The sequence below is a fragment of the Moschus berezovskii genome, chromosome 8 (assembly GCF_049115385.1).
Source record: "Moschus berezovskii isolate FMDL1 chromosome 8, NW_MosBer_1.0, whole genome shotgun sequence".
NCBI lineage: Eukaryota > Metazoa > Chordata > Mammalia > Artiodactyla > Moschidae > Moschus > Moschus berezovskii.
In genome coordinates, this window is record NC_142467.1 from 14,007,772 (window position 1) to 14,028,917 (window position 21,146).

General features: G+C 41.2%; 1 protein-coding gene across 1 annotated transcript in view; it reads left to right on the top strand.

Moving 5' to 3' along the window:
• The first annotated feature begins 5,853 nt into the window (after positions 1–5,853).
• Positions 5,854–21,146, top strand: part of LIX1 (limb and CNS expressed 1) — a 54,805-nt gene continuing 39,512 nt past the window's right edge. The window contains exon 1 of the mRNA XM_055430946.2: positions 5,854–6,360. Within this exon, the coding sequence (XP_055286921.1) occupies positions 6,279–6,360 (82 nt within the window). The 5' untranslated portion in view covers positions 5,854–6,278. The remainder of the gene's footprint in view (positions 6,361–21,146) is intronic.

The window sequence follows — 21,146 nt, forward strand, 5'->3', positions numbered from 1 at the left end:
TGGACTGCAGCCTACCAGGCTCCCCTGTCCATGCGATTTTCTAGGCAAGAGTACTGGAGTGGCTTGCCATTGCCTTCTCCAACTCGGGTGGTTTAGAGCTTTTCAATTCTACAAGTGATTAAGCTGCACAGACTGTGATTTGTCTTCCTGGTGCCATGGAGATATGAGAAAAGACAGTCGTCCAGCCAGACCCGGCTTTGAGTCCTGTCTTTCACAAAGTTCCTCCATTTTTAGAGAGTGGTTGGTTTTTTGTTGTTGTTGTTTATTTTTCCATAACAAGCCTTTGCATCTTCTCACAGGCCCAAGAAAACCCATGTCAGTAGACTGAAGCCCTGAGTGGAATTTCTCTGATTGAAGGAGGTGGAAGGGAAGCAGGATAATACCGAAGGAGTAGTTCTTTTCCCTTGAGCTCAAGTCTGCTGTGGCACCTTGAGAGGATGAGAGAATATATTTCCCTCTCACTTGGTCGTTCTCCAGTTTTCAATTTGTGGAAAAATAGCTTCCCTTTCTATCCCTCCTTCTTTAAACAAATTTGGAAAGAAATAATGTTTCCTCTGTGTCAGCAGGACGCAGGCTAAGTGCAGTGCTCTGGCAGTGACTGCATAGGAAGTGAAATGGAAATTATAGTTCACAGTGCGAAATGGATGGGCTTTTATCTTAATGTAAGCATATCCATAAGTGTGGCCTGAATTGTATTGAGAGTATACTAATGATCCAGTCTTTACCGGAAGCTTCATCTGAAATATATGGAGCTGTGAAGTTACTGGCTTACTTGAACCTCACATTGCCATCAACTAATCTCAGGTTTGTCATTTGTTCATAGCCAAAAACATTTCCTTTGGTTTGTTTTAATCTAATAAATAATTCTTTTCATAGTCTAGATTTTCACTTTAAGTTGCTCACTGTTGCAAAGTTTTAAGCATTTCATGTAGTTCATACCCAGAAATGTGGCATTACATTAAGAAGAAAGAAAGTAGCTAGTTAGCCCATGTAACCTGGTGTGTCTCACCCCCCAGCATGCCCGTTACAGAAGACCCACACGTCTTCATTTCTATAGAGTGGCTCAGAGACTCAAATGGAATTCAGGTAACTCTTTTAAGATCCAGCTGATCATTTTATAGCCATAGCTCATGTAGTTTTTTCCCCAACACCCAAATTTTTGTCCTGTACAGCAGAAAGCAGAGGCAACAGGGGTGGTGGTCCTGTGAGGAAATGCAGGGAGAGGGAGAGGAACCAATAATCAGATAAGTTTTCTGGAAGATAAAACATTGTCACAAAGGCCACTGGCAAAGTCCACTCTAACAAGCTAAAAGGAAAATTGTAACTCTTCTTTCAAAGTACATATTATCCTGGAAGTACAGCGAGCCAGTAGTCAGTTCAGTTTCCATAGAACACATGTCTCGTGACCCAGGTTTTGGCATCACCATCTCCAGTCTTGTAAATTTGAACATCCAGATTTTTCCACCTTTTAAAAAAACTCTGAATTTATCCTGGAACTGTTAACCCATGAACTAACAAAGTCTTCCCCCAATGATATCTTTGTCCTCTAAAGTATTTCTTAAAGAATCAATTGTACTTCTCTTTAGAGACCAAATCAGGATAGGGCTGAGTACTTGGTTACACAAAATAACCAGCATGGCATCGGCTCATTCAGGATCCTCAAATATATTGAAAGATAAGGTGCAGGTAAATGAGGGGTTTCCTTTCATTGTGCTTTTTGGTTAAAAGTTGACTCTGACTGCCCTAGCAAAGATACAGGGCAGTTCACTAGTGTGGTTCTGTCCAGTGGGGAGGGAAATTACTTCAGGAAAGCATTTTTCATAACTTTCTATAAAAATGAGAGAATATACATTCCTTTAATCTGTAAATGGGAGAATTAATTTTCTAGTTATTCATGTAGTTTACCAGATTAATACTTAATATCCTGAATGTAGAAAAATATCAATGAACAAATAATCTGAGATAAAGTCCTTTCATGTGGCCTGTGTCTTTAAGCTTCTTTTGTCTGGTAATCTGAAGTTGCCTCTCCAACTGACCCCTCTCATAAATACCTTCCTTGATGCAAACATTTCATTGGTCTCTTCCCAGTTGAGAGTAAACAAATTAACACTGAGCAGCCATTTCATTCCTTTTACTTGTTCCTTCACGGCTCCGAGTAAACAAAGTTGACGCTAACCAGCCATTCATTCTTCCTACCGGCCTCTTCCTAGTTGAGGCTAAACAAAGCTGGCCCTGAGCAGTCATTAGTCATTACCCCTACAAAGTCAGTTTCTTCCTGGCCCTGCCCTTCTCCCCTTCCCCCATATCCCCAGCAACACTGCACAGGGCTCTGACCCGCTTTGGCCAACCTGGCACTGCAGACCTTCCAGTTCCCCTACACATCTCCATTGGAATCTGGAAGGAGCTGCTGGCAATCCTTCCCCACTGTTCTTGTTTTGAATAGTCCTAAATTGGCTCAGGCTCACTTACTGCAAGGAGATCCAGGCAGTTCATCCTAAAGGAAATCAGTCCTGAATACTCCTTGCAAGGACTGATGCTGAAGCTGAAACTCCAATACTTTGGCCACCTGATGCAAAGAACTGACTCACTGGAGAAGACCCTGATGCTGGGAAAGGTTGAAGGTGGGAGGAGAAGGGGACGACAGAGGGTGAGATGGTTGGGTGGCATCACCCAACACGATGGACATGAATTTGAGTAAACTCTGGGAGTTGGTGAGGACAGGGAGGCCTAGCATGCTGCAGTCCATGGGGTCGCAAAGAGTCAGACACGACTGAGCAGCTGAACTGAACTGACTCTGGAGTTGGCATACCTTGTGCGAACATCGTTCAGGAACAGTATTCCCCAACTGCGCTGTAGCCTCGTCTACAGACCAGCTCTCCTGTTTCGCTTACCCCACCTTCCTCCTCCAGGGCCAAGCACTGCAGGAAGTGACAAGGCAAGCAAGGTAGTGGAGACACTTCCTGTTTTAACTGAAGATGATTCTTTGTTGCATTTATTCTGTTTATTTTCATTGATGGCCTGCCTCCTTATCGGTTTTACCTGTAGTGAGCTGGTTAACAACAAGAAGATTGCTCATCTGTATTATTATCCGTCCTCTCTGGGAGCTCAGTACGTGCTGTGGCACCCGGCCTTACCCCTTTACCTCTGGGTGATAAGCTTTGAACACTGATAAGTTTTGAGTTGGATGACATTTCTCATACTTCTAAGTGGTATTCTTAACAGGATTTCTAAAAACATCATTTTGTGTTTTAACTGTAGTCATCTCCCCTGTTTTGCTAATTGTGCTTTTGGCGTATGACTAGAGATGGTGAAATCTGATGTGTGAACCTCAGAATCTGTACTAACATGGGTGCACAGCACAGGGGTTTCTCAGGCTCTTTCATCTTCACCAGGTGCTTTCAACATCAGAGAGAGAATGGTGAGAAACCAAGTTGTTTTTCTAGACTTAAAGCAATAGTGCTTTAAGGAAAGTGAGAGGTCTTTAAAGGGAATATGCAAAGACTTCAGACTGGACCTAATGAAAAAGAAGAAACTATGCTATCCAACTGGAATGTTGTATATCCACCTTTCTAGAATTCCCTTGTTTTATATTATTTCTTAAAATAGAACCCATTAGGGGTCATGATTTTTTTTTATATAGTCTTTGCGAAACTGTTTTGGGGTTCTCTAAGCAGATGTTCCAGAGAAGGCAATGGCAAGCCACTCCAGTACTCTTGCCTAGAAAATCGCATGGACAGAGGAGTCTGGTGGGCTGCAGTCCATGGGGTCACTACTAGTCGGACACGACTGAGCAACTTCACTTTCACTTTTCACTTTCACACATTGGAGAAGGAAATGGCAACCCACTCCAGTGTTCTTGCCTGGAGAGTCCCAGGGATGGCGGAGCCTTGTCGGCTGCCGTCTATGGGGTCGCATAGAGTCGGACACGACTGAAGCGACTTAGCAGCAGCAGCAGCAGCAAGCAGATGTTCGGGCTTCTCAGGTGGCTCAGTGGTGAAGAATCCATGGATCCTTGGGTCAGGAAGATCCTCTGAAGAGGTAAGTGGCTACCCACTCCAGTATTTTTGCCTGAGAAATCCCATGGACAGAGGAGCCTGGCAGCCTACACTCACTGGGTTGCAAAGCCTCAGATACAACTTAGCAACTGATAAACAATAGCAAGCAGATTCTCATATTTTACCTTTTTAGAAAAATCTTTTGGAGTTTGAAGACAGGTTTTAATAAAGACTTACCCTTCCTTCTAGTTAGCATTAATGGTACCTTTGATTTCACCCTATGAATATGTGTCCCTTTTTATTGATGAAGTGATACGAAGTTGACTATGGAAAAGTGATCTGTTTGAAAACAGTCTAGCTTTTAGGAAATCTGTGACTTGCCAGAAGTTTAGAAAATGTATGTTAATATTTGTGCTCATTTGCAATGTAGCCATAGAGTCACAGATGTTGGATAGCGTCTGGCACAGACCCCTAATTTTCTAGATGAGGTTTCCAAGTCCCGAGAAGATGAGTGACTTTCTCAAAGTTACATAGATAACAAAAATCAAATCCCAGATCATACTAACACCAAATTCAGTGTTCTTTCCACCACCTTACACATCTAAAGTAATACTAGAATTAAATTTAATCCCATAAAACTCCATTATTGATTGAAATCCCACCATTAATCATTTCTAATTTTTCTTTTAGATTATCAGTCTTCTTTGAGAATTGTGTACTTTTTGTTGTTGTTATCCTTCCAATGGGAGTGTTTCCAATTCAGTTATCACACTGAAAATATTATGCATTCATTTATACTTCATGTCCAATCAATATATAATAGTCTTTAATCAACAAGCCGTCCAATTTCTCTTAAATTATAAGCTAGATGGCAAGGACATTGAGGATTTCATATTACAGCACATGTAAAGTACACCTGTGTCTTAATGTGAAATGTGACTTCTTTCAGTTGATTTTCTTTATAATATCTTTGCACTCTGGGGCAGCCCTTGTGGGATATACATATTCCTGTGGGCATTTACTAAGTGACAGTCCTTATAATAGGAATTACTATTCTAGCCTCATTCTTTCTGTTTCCTTTTATTAAGCCCACCCCTTCTACCAACTAGCTGAAGAAACTGATCACATGGAAAACATTTTATATAGTCTTTAAAGGACTGGATTCAGTTAATCATATGGTACAACATAATTATGGAAACTGAAAATTGGAAAGCAATCTCTTGTGCCTACCCTGGAAAAATACTTTAAATAAAAGTAAATAAGTCCTCAATAATCCTTCAAGTAACGTAGGTCACAGCCACTGAAATCAGTTGTTTTATATCTGGTGTAAAACCTTATTACTGCAGTGGAATGCTATGACATGTCTCCTGTGAAAAGACTATTTAATACTTTTGTGAGCAGTGTAGGACCTCAATAGAAAAAGCTGCTTTGTTTTCTTCAGATGTTTTCGTAACCACCTATATTCTTTGAAACATATATTTTTACTTCTCCTGGAATTTTTAGTATAAAAAGTAATCCTGAAGAGAAGTGAATGATATCAGAATTCACTAAAATCAATCTTGGGACTGATTTGCCTCGAAGGAGAAAGAGGGAAACAAATATTCCCAGGTAAAGGCAAGAGACAGACTATGAAACTTTACTTGCCTCTGCCCATCAAAAGTGACTATAATTTTGGGTGGATGAAAAAATTAAACACTTGGCTCCCAAAGAGATGCTCCTGAATTCAAACTGAAAGCATGATCTAGAGCCTGGCTACATCCACAACCTTCATAGCACTTTTTCTTTACCAAAGAAGAGTTTAGATTATACAGATTCTAAGCTGGAAATTCCTTTGCTAGCAAGGAAACTTTCTTGAGAAATCATCTCCCTGATTCTATGTACTTGAAGACAATACATCAGAAGATGAATGACCAAAAGAAATACCGAAGTCAGAAAGCTGCACACCATTCAGGCAAAATCTGGTTGGAGAGGAAGGCTGTTCGCATGATTAGTGAGCTTCCCCGGCTAGCCTGTAGGTGGGTGTGTTTAACAGAACGAAGCAATGGGAACCCGCCTGTCAGCCAGCCTTTAGAGCTAATTAGCTCAGCATACAACAAAGATAAGTGAGCCTGGGAGGAGGGCCCCCTGAGGGGTCTTTAGATTCTGGGAAATGTCTGATTGGCAGATGTTAAAAGAGATTCTTTGGTAATCCTGTGCATCAATGAGCTGCACAAATTCAGACCAGGACTGCAAGAATCCAGGCATGAGGGCACTGTGCAGCAGGCTCGCACAGGCAGACCCAAGATGGACAGAACCTTGGAATCCCTGAGACACATCATTGCCCAAGTCTTGCCTCACAGAGACCCTGCTCTAGTCTTCAAAGACTGTAAGTACTGCAGGGGGAAAAGGTTGTTTTTTTTTTACTTTTTTAGAAAATAGCCCTAAATGTCTAGTCACATCTTATTTAAGTATGTTTTCTCCTAAATCTCTGTAGTCGTGTGCTGTGGTCTAAGTGGTATTTAACTTGTTCCTGACTTCAGTCAGGAGAATGATTTCATTTCACCTACGGGTATCAGTCGCTGGGTTATTTTTTTCATTGATACATCTTGCTAACCGTTTAGAAGTCTGTCCTAAAGTCTAAGACTCGCCTCAGACTTGATGAAGTTTTCCAGATGCTCTTTAAAATAAATCAAAGTTGATTGGTACTAGGATTAAAACAAAAAATAACTTGAAGACGATAATAGGATATATCCCCTTTTAAACCTGTTTAGTCCTCCATGCCATGTATTAGTTATGTTAAAAATGTACTGTGTTTGAAATGTTTTCTTGCAAACAAAAGTTAACAGTAAATCACCACTGAGCTCTTAAATTTTGATAACAAATGATAACACTTTAGTTAAAAGGCCAGTAAAATAAGATGTCTTCCCACCTCTGCAACAACACATCCCCCCCCCCAACACACACACACAAACTAAACAACTATGCATGGCACAGTTATTTCAAAATCTTTTTTTAATGATTATGAAAAATAATTCAATCAAGATTTCCAATTCTGGCAATACTATTAAACCATTTGTCATGTAACTTTGTTTCTGGAACCAATTTGATTTCCTGCTGCTGCAAGACAGACTATCTTCGCCTTGTATCTTATCTACAGTGGGGTTCATATTACAAAGGGCTTCTGAAACAGAACTTTGCTGTGGAGCTGCCCAAAAGGTAAAATGCATATGGAATTTTTTTTTTTTTTTAACTTCAATAAGTTACAGCTTTCTTCTTGGGGAATCTCATATGTTTGTCTCCATCAAAACATCAATGGTTTGGATTTTTGCTTTCTGATTGCTGGATAATGTTCGTTTCCAGATGTCCTTTTAGTTTATATTTCTCATATGTGTGATGAAGAAATGTTAGGCAATTTTATTCTGTAAAATTTTCTTCCTAGAAATTAAGTTGTAACGCATTTGCTGTCTAAGGCATAGAGTGAAAAATCTTCTATTTCTCTTTTCTTTCTTCAATCTCTCTTGTTCTCTTGGTTTCTTAATTTTCTTGCTTTCTTTTAAATACTATTTTCAAGCATGTGTCAATAGCTGCGTTAGAACTAGCAAAGATCTCTCCCCACCCCCTCCCGTCTGGCCTGGAATCTATTCAGGTTTGGCATGTTTTTTTTAAGTGAAGAGGCAAGGAAAGACTGCATATCTCCGACCATAGCACTGAATTCACTACGGAAGGGTAAAAGGGCTCTCGACCTAAGACTTTGGATAAATTGTAGAGGACCAGGGATCTTGTGTTGAGGGTTTGGAGAGTGGAAACAGTAAAAAGAAATAGAGGTAAAATGTTTCACTGAGTTCATTGTGAATTTAAGAAACTTCATCTGAAATTATGTGGCCCACTTTCTGAATCCAACTAAATCCCGGCAGCTGTTTACGGTTTACCAGAGAAAATAAGATAGAAAAGGGCTAAGATAAAACGTAACTTATGTCCTGTCAGCTAGGCCTCTGTGGAAACTCTTTTATGCGGCAAAGAAGTGTCACACATTTCGTTTATTAACACGGAACTTGAATTTAATCAGAGAGCATTGCCTGCTTGCCCTAGAATGGGCTGCCACTCTGCGACTGCTTGCATGGCTTAATGGGCGTGAATTTTAACCACTGAGCCTCTCCCTTCAGGTGTTTCTGATCTGAAAAATGACTAAATGAAAGTAAGCCAAATGGCAGATTTCTGTGCCAGGGATTTTTATGTTATCGAAACATCCAACCACTCACCATCCTCATGGAATAAATGGGAACAGGTTCACTTACATGCTGAGGCAGACTTCACAAGGGCCTGTGCCGTGCCTTGGCAACCTACCATGCATATGCCAGGGTTTAGCACATGGACTCATTTTCTTTGGCACACCCATAAGTTGCTGCCACTGCACTCCTGCTTTACACGGCCTGTAAAAAGTCACCGTCAACCTTGAATAGCAGGTTCGAAGCAGCCTCCTCTCCTCTAGTCACTCCTGGCTCCTTTCCCCCCATCCCAGGCCAGTCTTTTTTTGCCAGAAGGAAAGAACTGAGCATTTCAGCACATCACTGCCAATTCCTTAAGGAAAATTACTACCTTGTTTTCCTACAAGATGAAAAGCCGGTTCAATGATGTTTGAAACCATACACAGTTAAACAAAGAAGCATAGAAAAATAATAACATTCTAAAAGTGTTTTTCTAAATTTCTCTTCTATAAATACAAAAGTAGTTTTTTTTCTCTTTTTATTCTTCTGAAATGTAGAATACAAGAGAGATATATTTGATTAATTTGTTGCCCTCACTTGGCTTTCAATTTGTATAAAAATAAGCAATAGTAAATTGAATTTTCTCTTCAAGTTGGTCAGGAAAAGTACCCAGAGAGTTTTCTGGTCTGAGACCAATGCACATGGGGATAGTTACATTCATTTAAGGAAATAAAATATGAATGCTTTTCTCAGCCAAGGAAGTCCTCCACGTGGCATTTTGTATTGCATTAAATCTCTAGTTTGTTTTAGACAAGGTGTTCATCTGACAAAAGTTGTAATTTGTTTATTTTCTTTCCTGAAAGGAAATGAATTCCATGACATTTTCCCCCTTTTCTCTATTTCAAGTTTCAAATGAAAAATAATGGAAAGAAATTTTAAATGAGGTGGGCTCTCAGTTTGTAATTTGGTCCTCTAAGCTGACACGGGACTGTTCTCCACTGCCTGAATGTCTCCACTTTGTAACAGGTATCTCCAGGAGTCTGCACCACCCAACAGAATCTCCTTGGCAGAGGAAGTGAGGCGTGTGTCCATGTTGCCTTCCATTCTGGGCTTTGTGCAACATCCAGTTTCTTCTCTTGTGTCATGCGTCACAACCAAAGATGAGCTATCCTGAAAGCAGCCCTCCTCAGCTTTCTTGAGAGTTTGTGTGTAAGCTTACTACCTGTTGGCCATAGTTGAACAGATTCTCACATGCTTGCTCAAAGGAAACCACCACCCCCTGATTTCAAGATGTCTTCACGTTCAGATCCTATCCTGTTAACTCTTCAAATTGCAAAAGCATCACAAGCTTATCTGCCATCTTTGGGCTCTTTCTTCATGCATCATTAGTAATGCAAGGATGTCAAGTCCTCATCCTGTGATTAAGACACTATGCTAAGAATGTTTATTCTTCACAGCATTTCAATAATGTAGGTTACTATTGTGATTTATGGTGAGAGAAGTAAAGTTTCTGGAGCTTAAGGTGACCTGCTCAAGGCCACACCTAATGAAATGATACAGCCAGGATTCAAATTCTGTATTCCAACTTCTCACCTTTAACTGATACAAGACAGTGCCTCTCAGAAGAGTTCTATTGCCACGTCGTCTGTGCTGTCGTGGCAGTGTGTCAGGAAAACAGAGGTGGGACTGAGATGGACCTTTCTGGGTGTTTGGAGAGAGTCCATTAAATAAGCTTATCTGCATGGCAGTGTGACGGAGAGTGAGAGGGGAAGGGAGTTTTTGAGGAGAGAGAACAGTTTGCCGAAAGGCAGATCGGGCTATACAAGAACAACGCATCAGGGAACGTGGAGACAAGGCTGAAAAGGCAGGTGGAGTCACACGCAAGTGTAGGCAACAGGGAGCTGTTGGAGTTAACAGGGATCCTAGATTAGTTCTGAAAGCATGGGGCATCATGTTGTCTTGGGGAAAAGATTGTATTGACATCTGTTGAAGGTACACTTCCTGATATTAAGTCCGGGAGAATTACAGCTTTTTTACAGCAAGAATCCTTTTGCTCATTCAGGCAAGATACAAGAGTTGTAAACATGCCTATAGGGGGAAACCACTTTCACTAAACAAAGCCAAAATTATGACAAACTTTCTCAAACAGATAGTTACAAACTAGCTTAGTTGTCACTGAAGCCCTGAGAATGTGTTGGTTTCTAGCACTGATTTATAAAGTAATGTGTTAGATTTCACTAATATTCCCCAAAATTTTGCAAGGAAAACAAATTAGGTGGAACCTTTACTAAATATTGCACAATGAGAAGAAAAATTTGTCACATATTTGAAGTTTGTTAACTCTTCCATTTGAGGAGACACTTTTCTGTATGAAAGCTTATGTTTATCCCTGTTAGGTGAATACTTCAAAAAGTAAATTTTTACCCTTTGTAAAAATTGGACCAGACTATAGACCTGTTAAAAATGTCTTAGTAATCGTGATTCTGGCTGTATAGAATGCAAGAGAGGAAAAAGTCTCAAGAGTCAAGTATTTTCCCCACCCCATGCTTTTTAGCATAGTTATCTGAAATCTATAAATTTGATGATACATTTATGGTTTCTGCATTTCACATAAAGGAACGGAGTAGGAAGTAAGAGATGAAGGCACTTGTGCAGTAAAATCCCTCCACGTATTGCGTTGCATTCCACCACAGAAAGTGTGCTGGAAAGAGCATGGTTAAAACACACAAAACAAAAACCTCTACTTCTTGCTAGCTCATTTTGGATTAATGACTACATCTAATTACAATAATTTGAACCCTGATAATTTTAGCATCTAAACTGTGGATGCCTGTTCTACTGAAGAAGCCTAGTCAAATGCTACTTTTACTTTATTGTAGGGTACAACTATTTTTATTTTGACTTATTTCAAGAGAAAAACGCAGATTTCAGTTCAGCTATCTGTGGCATAAGCACTGTTCTCTTCTCCTTTTTTCAGGAAAGATACATTTGGCAGAGTTTAAATACTAATAGTGCCAGAGGAAATTTTTTCAAAATGGAAAAAAAATGGAAGAGGCTTCTTGATCACTTAATGGCAACATCTGTCTTGATACATATATTTCTTAATATATAGATAAGATTTAACAGATCAAAAAGAATATTGATTGACACCAATCCTGTGATCAAGTCTGGCGCCTCCTCATGGTCTGCCGTCTCATCTCACCGTAGGCTTTTTTTTTTTAACAGTTAAGATTTGTTAGCCTGAGCTCAACTTTAACAACTTCTGAAACTCATGTGTTAAGTTACAGCCCATAATAGGATACAGCTGCACAAGGGTGAGTTTCTAAGTTATGATTTTTCTGTTTAAATGATACGGTTTTACTGATTATGTGCTACAGATTGATTTAAGAAATGTAAGACAACTTTAGAAGCCTTTCATAAAAGAATCTTCTTTATTGAATACATTTCATATTGACATTTTAACCCCAAAGGCTCTTATTCCTTTTCTTCCACGTTCAAATGCTCACATCAGTTTAATCTGTCAAGGTAGTTTTTAAAACTCTTATTTTAAAAGAAAAAGAGGGGAAAAAGAATCCTACCGAAAGTTTAATAATGACAAAATAGGCAATTATTACACTCCCTGTAGTTTTCTTTTTTTTTCCCTTCCTCTGCGATGATAATCAGTTGATCCCTATTTTGATCCCATCCCATTACACAGCTGTGGGAACCCATCATGTAGTCACCACTCCTTTGGCACTTATGGGCTGCATAGTGTAGTTTACATTTTTCTCACAGGGCTCTGCCCCATGAGTTATAGTTTTGCTGGCGTGTTTTTTCCACATCTCAGTTGCAAGTCCCAGGAGGGCAAAGCCATACCTTGCACTTCTATGTAGCCACCAGAGGCGTCGCTCACAGGGTCAGGCACCTAGCAGGTGTACAACAGACTTTTTTGGTTGCTGATTCACTGGTTTTCTCCCTCACAAAAAGGAGGAAGATTTTTCCCATTGTCAGGTGAAATATGATGAGATAAATGGCACTGGGACTTATAAGCCATCATCCACTGACACCTTAATCACAGCCTAATTGCACACAGGGTTCAGTTAACAGCTCTGTGAGACAGGAGGGAGCATATTCTTCTTCAGGAGAAGAAGAAGGGATTTTGAAAATAAACACAGCCACTTCAGACGACTTCCCCAGAGCGCTGCCTCAGGTTGACCTTGGTATTGTGATATCACTTAGTCATGTCCAACTCTTTGTGACCCCATGGACTGTAGCCCGCCAGGGTCCTCTTTCCATGAGATTTTCCAGGCGAGAGTACTGGAGTGGGTAGCCATTTCCTTCTCCAGCAGATCTTTCCCAGGAATCGAACCCAGGTCTCCTGCATTACAGGCAGATTCTTTACCATCTGAGCCAGCCAGGAAGCCCCTGGCCTTGGTAGAGCAGCCCAAATTATCCCATATACCACATTGGCACAGTGACTCAGATCGCCAGCTCTTGTTTTCATTCTCTCAGTCTACCCTCAACTCTGAATCACCATTGTGTGCATCAAGCTCTTCAGGGCTGAACTCTGTCTGTACCTTATACAAAAACCCAGTTAAACAGCTGTGGCAGGGTCATGGATAGCTTTCTTATAATGACTCTACCGGGGGAAAGTATGTGACATACCTAAAGCCACATTTGCACAGATTGGACCATTTTAACTAAACAGAACTGGTTGGCAAAGCAACAGTGTTTGCTCTTTTATTTGTTTTTTGTTTGCTTGGATCTTTGGTTGTTATCTAAAGTCAACAGTCCTACAAAGTCTCTTTTTTTTTTTTTAATTGGCATATCATTGCTTTACAGTGTTGTGTTAGCTTCTGCTGTACAACAGAGTGAATCAGCTATAATCAGCTATGTGTATTCATATTCCCCCACCCACCCACATCCCACCCCTCTAGGTCATCACAGAGCACCGAGCTGAGCTCCCTGTGCTGTATTGCAGATTCCCACTAGCTATCTATTTTACGCATGGCCGTCTCTTTATGTCAAGCCTAACCTACAAGTTCCACCCTCCCTTTCCTTCTCCTGCTGTGTCCACATATTCGTTCTCTGCGTCTGCGTCTCTATTCCTGCCCTGGGACTAGGCTCCTCTGTCCTGTTTCTCTAGATCCCTCATACATGTATTAATATAGGGTATGTTTTTCTCTTTCTGACGTACAGTGCAAATGTAATGCCCAGTGGTACGTGGGAAAGATATATACTTCCTAGTTGCTTAAATAGATTACATCAGGTTTTTAGTCTGTGGCTTTTGTGATTGGATGACATCATCTGAACCATGATGTACATGAAAACCACACTTGGGAGCTCAAGTGCTGCCGTTTAATGGTGGTATATTTAATGACCTTTTATTTTGTCTTTGTGATTCCATCTTGTTCCTTGATATTCTCTCCCTTAAAAAGTTATCTTCTTAAAAGTTACCTTGTACTTCCAAAGATATTTTTAAAAAAAAGTTTTATTTAACACAAGGAGCCCAGCCTGGAGCTGTGATTACCTAGAGGGTTGGCTAGGAGGCGGGAGGGAGGCTCACAAGGGAGGGGATATATACAGATAGATAGATAGATATAATTATGACTGGTTCATGCTGTTGTATTTCAGAAACCGACATTGTAAAGCACTTACCCTCCGATAAAAAAGTGTTATTTAAATTTCTCCCACAAATGATTTACAGCTCGTCAATTTTAAATTCTAAAGGTGAAAATTAAAGCAAAAAGAATGATGTAATTTGTGTGTGTATATTTTGGAGAGTCTTCCAATAGATTAATTTTGTAACACAACCCAAAGGACTTAATTCCCTCAGAAAAAGTGTTCAGGATGGAGAACAGGGACCAGATCAGAAGAAAAGGGAAAGGAAACCAAAGAAGAAATATGATCAGCTGCCCAACTGCTGCAGGAGCTAGGCACTGGCTCTGGAGAACAACGAAAAGAAAGCTACTAATGCTGGGAACAGAGCAAGACTCTAAGCTGTCTCATCTCTGTGTGTGGCTGTGGCTACCTTTGAGAGAGTGTCCACAGAAAAGAAGATGTGGCCCAAGTTTCTTACATGTTGCACACGACACATAAGCGGTGTCAGCAAGATTCCCCTAGCCTGATCAGAACTTGTCAGAGCCTGAGAATGGTTATAAATGTTTAGACAGCTGGCTCTGTTGGTCACTGTCCTGGTGTTTGCCAAGCCAAGCACAAGACCTAAAGGAACCCAATTTTGCATGAATGGCAAATTGGCAAGATGCCTTGAGCTTGCTCCTTAAATTATTTGGGAATCCTTTTCCTGTTTCTCCTCAACAAAACAAGAGGATCACATTTACAAAAACAAGGTATATGTGATTGAATTGCTAGAATAGAAAATGCTGTTAATTTTATTTAAAAATATCACCTGCTAAGAGTAATCTATAGTTAAAGATTATATTAAAACATTACATACCATAAATCCATCTGGAGGCAGAGAATCAATTTGAAACTATGTTCCTGATCTTGAAAGCCTCTAACTGGTTTATCCTAAAATGGTAGCCTTTCCAATTTGTCTTAGTTTTTGGCAAAGGAAATTTTTACCCAGCTAGAATTTTTTCTCATGTAAGGCATAAAGAAATAGGCTCTTTTTTTCTGATAGATTTATGACATACTTTTAAGATCCCTTATTGCTGACAAATGACTATCTTTCCAGTTAGGACTTACCTCATATTAGGTAATTGAACTGGGCAATGAACTATAATGTTTCTACTTTCCTGAAGTATAAGAGTTATTAACATTAATTTGAAATAAGCGTTAGTTCCTTTCTGTAGTTTTTCCTAAAAGCAGGTCTGTTACCATTAGCATTCATTTGAAAGTGAAAAACTGGACAAACATCCATGTTTCCAGATTTTGAGACATGTAGTATTTCTTTCCTTTATTTTCTGGCTATTATGAAGCTTTGACTTTACCAGTGAATGAAATTAAAAGAGTTTTCTTATTTCCATCTCTGAATTCTTCACATATCTTAGACACAAATTAAATAGCGCAACGTGTACAATTAGAGAATTTTCAGACTTGAGACTGTTTTCGGAATGTTTAATGATACGGTTTCCAATCTAAGAACAGTCAGTTTCAAAGATGCAATGTGCAAGCATATAATCATGCCCTTTCCTTTCTTCCTTCACCTTTTCCAACCACAAATAATAACTAACCCTCCAGTGCTTACTATGCGTGAAGCTCTATTCTGAGTATTTTCCATTTTAAGCTTTACAGCAACCCTGTAAATACTGCCATTTACAGATGGAACAGAGGCACTCAATAGGTATCTCGCACAGGAGAGACCAGATTCACATCCAGGCATTCTGGCTCCAGTTCAGTTCAGTTCAGTCGCTCAGTCATGTCCAACTTTGCGACCCCACGGACTGCAGCATGCCAGGCCTCCCTGTCCATCACCAACTCCCGGAGTCCACCCAAACCCAGGTCAATTGAGTTGGTGATGCCATCCAACCATCTCATCCTATTGTCCCCTTCTCCTCCTGCCCTCAATCTTTCCCAGCATCAGGGTCTTTTCAAATGAGTCAGCCCTTCGCATCAGGTGGCCAAAGTATTGGAGTTTCAGCTTCAACATCAGTCCTTCCAATGAACACCCAGGACTGATCTCCTTTAGGATGGACTGGCTCCAGAGTCCATGCTTTTAACTACCTACATAAACTGCCTGCCTATTGATAAAACACGGAGAGACAAGATGCAGTACACATTTCAATGTGTTTGAACCAAAACCTCTACTTGAGGACTCTCCTGTAACAAACTCTATAATCCATGGCACATTTACATCTTCTGAATCTCAGAATTCCCATATGAAAACATAGGTCATGTGTCCCTGTTGGCATCTCCATCATGCCCAGTCTATGGAAATGACAAGATCTAAGTTTTTAGGATAAAAGCCCTCTGAGAGGCTTCATGCTTCTTCCTTCCAGGTTGCCAAAGGAGCACTCTGCTTGCTCCATCTCCTACCCACTCCTTGTAGGTTTTTCTGCCCAAGCTCCTACCAGAGAAACATTTTTCCCGGGCTCACCCAGATGCATAAGAGCAACCACACATTCTCTCCATGTGTTTGTGCCCTTGTTTTGCATGAACGGAGCCTCTACAGACAGCACAGCACCTCAAAGACGAAGGACAAGGAAATCTGTGGCCCTGCCTTTCTCACCCACTTGCATAAGGCTGGGGCACCGGAACAGTAGAATTAATTTCCAATTATTAAAAGAAGCAAAGTCCCCTTGCCCTGTCGCTTATCGAATCGCACCCCCTTCTTCATGGCATACTTTCCTGTCACTCCCACACGCAGTTCCTCCACTGAGGCACTACTGCTTTTCCTACTCCTTTTGTCAAATGCCACTCTCACTTTTGGGGGAGCATAGTTTCTACCCCCTTCCCCATCCTGATCATTTTTCTGAGGAGGTTCAGCTTAGGCTCTCCTCCTCTGCATAATTTTTTCTGTCCTTTTCAGTCCACATTTATCTACTTTTCCCCTTAAATGTACTTAGTTCAGTTCAGTTCAGTCGTGTCTGACACTTTGCGACCCCATGGACTGCAGCACACCAGGCCTCCCTGTCCATCACCAACTCCTGGAGCTTGCTCAAACCCATGTCCATCGAGTCGGTGATGCCATCCAACCATCTCATCCTCTGTCATCCCCTTCTCCTCCTGCCTTCAATCTTTCCCAGGATCAGAGTTTTTTCAAATGAGTCAGTTCTTCACATCAGGTGGCCAAAGTATTGGAGTTTCAGCTTCAACATCAGTCCTTCCATGAACATGCAGGATTGATTTTCTTTAGGATGGACTGGTTGGATCTCCTTGCAGTCCAAGAGACTCTCAAGAGTCTTCTCCAACACCACAGTTCAAAAGCATCAATTCTTCAGTGCTCAGCTTTCTCTATAGTCCAACTTAGATATTGTGCCATACATTTTAGAGCTCTAAATGTTACCTTAAAATCATTTCTATTATACAATGTAGCAGTCTAATATTTTGTTAACAAATTATATTATAAATTCATTATTTCTGTAGTCAAACTGTAAATCTTTATGTGCAAAGGCCTATTTTGACCTTTTTTTTTTTTTATTTTTGACTCTATGCCATCAAGGTCAGGGTCCCCAGATAGACCAGGGCCTCACTGCTGGTTAATTGTGGTGTTCTGTTCCACTGATCCCAGAGAGACTACTTTCAAATCCTTTTCAACACTATGCTCCAGGCAGTCAACATAAATGGAGAACTGACACTTTAAGACAAAAGTACTTAGATCTCTGTTCAGGATAGCCATAAGCTCTAGTTATCATGAAAGTGAAGCCCTAGCAGGCAAGCAACCTGCAATCACCCTACCCAGGCTTCATCTTCCTGTACCTACTCAACCATCTCCAACTGAGACATGGCTACCACCAACACACCCATGCTGTGTGGGCACCATGGTGGTTCATATAAGAAATCTCCTATTCTAGAAGGAAGTCTTAATCTCTGCATGAATCGTAGTACTTCCACCTCTCTTCTGTATGTTCATTCAATTGCATGGTTCAGATCTGTAAATAACATGCAACTCTTCTCTATATGATGGATTGTTATCCCAAGGCATTTCATTCCTCTGGCCAGAAGTAAGCCCAGCCAAGCCTGACTTGATAAATTTAGCCAGGAGCACCACATCAATTTTATTAGCATGGTTTATAGGAGATTAAGTGCTAAGACACAGGGCCACTGATGGAATAAGGGCACAGGGAAGGCCATTCATGTGGGCTGGAATCGGGGAGTAAGGCATGATGGAGGAGGTGGCATTTCCTCTGAAATTTGAGAGTAAATTGGATGGTTAGAAAGGAGAGGCAGAAACAACGTTCAGGGTAGGAAGGAGGATTTGAACAAAAGCACAGGGGAAAAAAACATGCAGTATGTGTTCAAGGGCAAGTGAAGTCACTGCCTTTGCTGAAGCTAATTGAGGCGTTCTGCTAGAAAGGGTCAGAGGTTGGACGCTTAAGGTGTTCCACATTGTTGGATGTCTTCGTTGGTCAACTGCCTTCTGTGAAGCTTTAATGCTGAACTTTATGATCAGAAAGAAAGCTGGAGGAAGGGGGAAACCTCACTTAATGAAAGACTTACTTGGAGATCTAGTCACTCCTCCGGAGACTGTCATGTTCAAATTTCAAAACACGGTGAGAAAGAAAGTACCCACAATAATGCCTATCAACTGCATAGCAAATTGTCTTCTTATTGTTACAAAAGTATTCAAAACCACTGAAGAGGTTTGTCTTAGTTTGAGCTGCTGGAACAAAATACCACAGAGTGGGTGGCTTAAATAACAGAAATGTAATAGTATTTCTCATAGATTCAAGATCAAGCTGCTGGCAGAATCAGCATTTTGGTGAGAGCCCTCTTCCTGGTTTACAAATGGCTGCCTTCTTGCTATGTCCTCACAAGGCTGAGAGAGGAAGCTGTGGTGTCTCCTTCTGCTCATAAAGATACCAGTCCCATCGTGGGGCTCTAACCCTCATCAGTTCAGTTCAGTCGCTCAGTCATGTCTGACTCTTTGTGACCCTGTGGACTGCAGCACACCGAGCCTCCCTGTCCATCACCAACTCCCAGAGTTCACCCAAACTCATGTCCATCGACTCGGTGATGCCATCCAGCCATCTCATCCTCTGTCGTCCCCTTCTCCTCCCGCCTTCAGTCTTTCCCAGCATCAGGGGCTTTTCAAATGAGTCAGCTCTTCACATCAAGGGGCCAAAGTATTGGAGTTTCAGCTTCAACATCAGTCCTTCCAATGAACATTTAGGACTGATTTCCTTTAGGATGGACTGGTTGGATCTCCTTGGAGTCCAAGGGACTCTCAAGAGTCTTCTCCAACACCACAGTTCAAAAGCATCAATTCTTCGGTGCTCAGCTTTCTTTATAGTCCAACTCTCATATCCATACATTACCACTGAAAAAACCATAGCCTTGACTAGATGTACCTTGGTTGGCAAACTAATGTCTCTGCTTTTTAATATGCTGTCCAGGTTGGTCATAACTTTCCTTCCAAGGAGTAAGCGTCTTTTAATTTCATTGCTGCAGTTACCATCTGCAGTGATTTTGGAGCCCCCCAAAATAAAGCGTGTCACCGTTTCCACTGTGTCTCCATCTATTTGCCATGAAGATCTTTGCAACCTCATGGACCGTATAGTCCATGGAATTCTCCAGGCCAGAGTGAGTGATAGCCTTTCCCTTCTCCAGGGGAACCTTCCCAACCCAGGGATCAAACCCAGGTCTCCCTCATTGCAGGCAGATTCTTTATCAGCTGAGCCACAAGGGAAGCCCAGGAATACTGTAGTGGGTAGCCTATCCCTTCTCCAGGGGATCTTCCAGACCCAGGAGTTGAACCGGGGTCTCCTGCATTACAGGTGTATTCTTTACCAACCAACTGAGTTATTAGTTTACATCTAACCCTCATAATCTCATCTAAACCTGACCATCTCCCTCAGTCCCCACTTTCTAATACCATCATATTTCAAGTTAGAGATTCAGCATATGAATGTGTGAGAGACACAAATATTTAGTCCAAAACAGGGTCTATTACATGTGTCTGAGAAAGCAATGTGGAGCAGTAGAGTGGATTAAGACATCTGACGTGCAAAGTCAATTCAGGGGTTAATTTGTTTTTTTGTTTTTTTACTCTCAGATGTTTAATAGAAGTCACAAAAAGGAACTGGATTTCATGCTATCATTTCTAGGATCTCCCCAACAATTCTCTCTCCTTCCATTTCCTCTCATACCCCCACCCTCAGCCATTTGATATTCTATTTCTGTATAGTAATTTTTCCAGTTAAACATCAGTACCCCATGGACTGTAGCCTACCCGGCTCCTCCATCCATGGGATTTTCCAGGCAAGAGTACTTGAGTGGGTTGCCATTTCCTTCTCCAGAGGATCTTCCGACCCAGGGATCGAACCCAGGTCTCCCACATTGTAGGCAGATGCTTTCCCATCTGAGCCACAAGGGAAGCCCCTTCATAGTAATTTTTCCAGTTGAAACATCAGTAACCTTGGCAAAGGCAAGACCTATGGATGGCCAATGAGTGTTAAACCCTGAAGTCGGAGGGTCACTCAACTTGTCCTGACTCCAGCATCAGCCAGGTTGTTACCCGTCTGATTTCTCTGGATCTCCAGCTCAGGATTCACTGCCTCTCTCCTGTCCAGTGCCTAGACTCCCTCTGAATGATTAGTGTATCTCATTCTGGCTTATGAATAAAAGACCTTTTCTTTTCACTAAAGGAAACAGTGTAGAAACTCTTCAAATAGAATTTCATTAAACTTTGGGAGAAATAATGCACAGACAAAAATATATGTGTTCCAGACTATAGCTCCCTGACCCTGAGGTGGAAGGTACAGTCAGGCAGCGAGATTTGACCTTGACTGGTGTTCACGCCCTCTTCCCAGGAAACCAGTTGCAAGGCCTTCCTCCGTCTGTTGTCATTTGCTCTTGTTCCTCTTGTGGTCTCAAGAGGGACAGGAATGTGAGACTTAACCACAGCCCCTTCTGAAGCCCATGACTGTTGGGTGTTTACAATGTTGCTTTTAACCAGAGCAGAGAATTGCTGAAGGTTGATCAGGATACCTGTTCACATGACACAGACTGCCATTCACTGTGACAGTTCCAAGCTGGAAATGTGTCATACCATGTGGATGGAAAAAATACAAATATTAACCCTTTTCTTTGTTTGACTGCCAAAGACAAGCATCAGAAAAATGGTCCATAGAAAATGGTAGGTGAAGTAATTCTTGTGCAGAGTCTCCCACACCTTCCCTATCAACAGCTTCACAAAGGCAGCACATCTTGCATAACTTTAATGGCATCAGCTATTCAACCAACATGTATTATGCTTCTAAAATCCTTCTGATAGATGTAGACACGCATGAAAACAACTTAAATTCCATTGTAATTAGGAGTGGCTCAAATGAGCAAAGAGCCAGACTATACATCCAGACCAAAC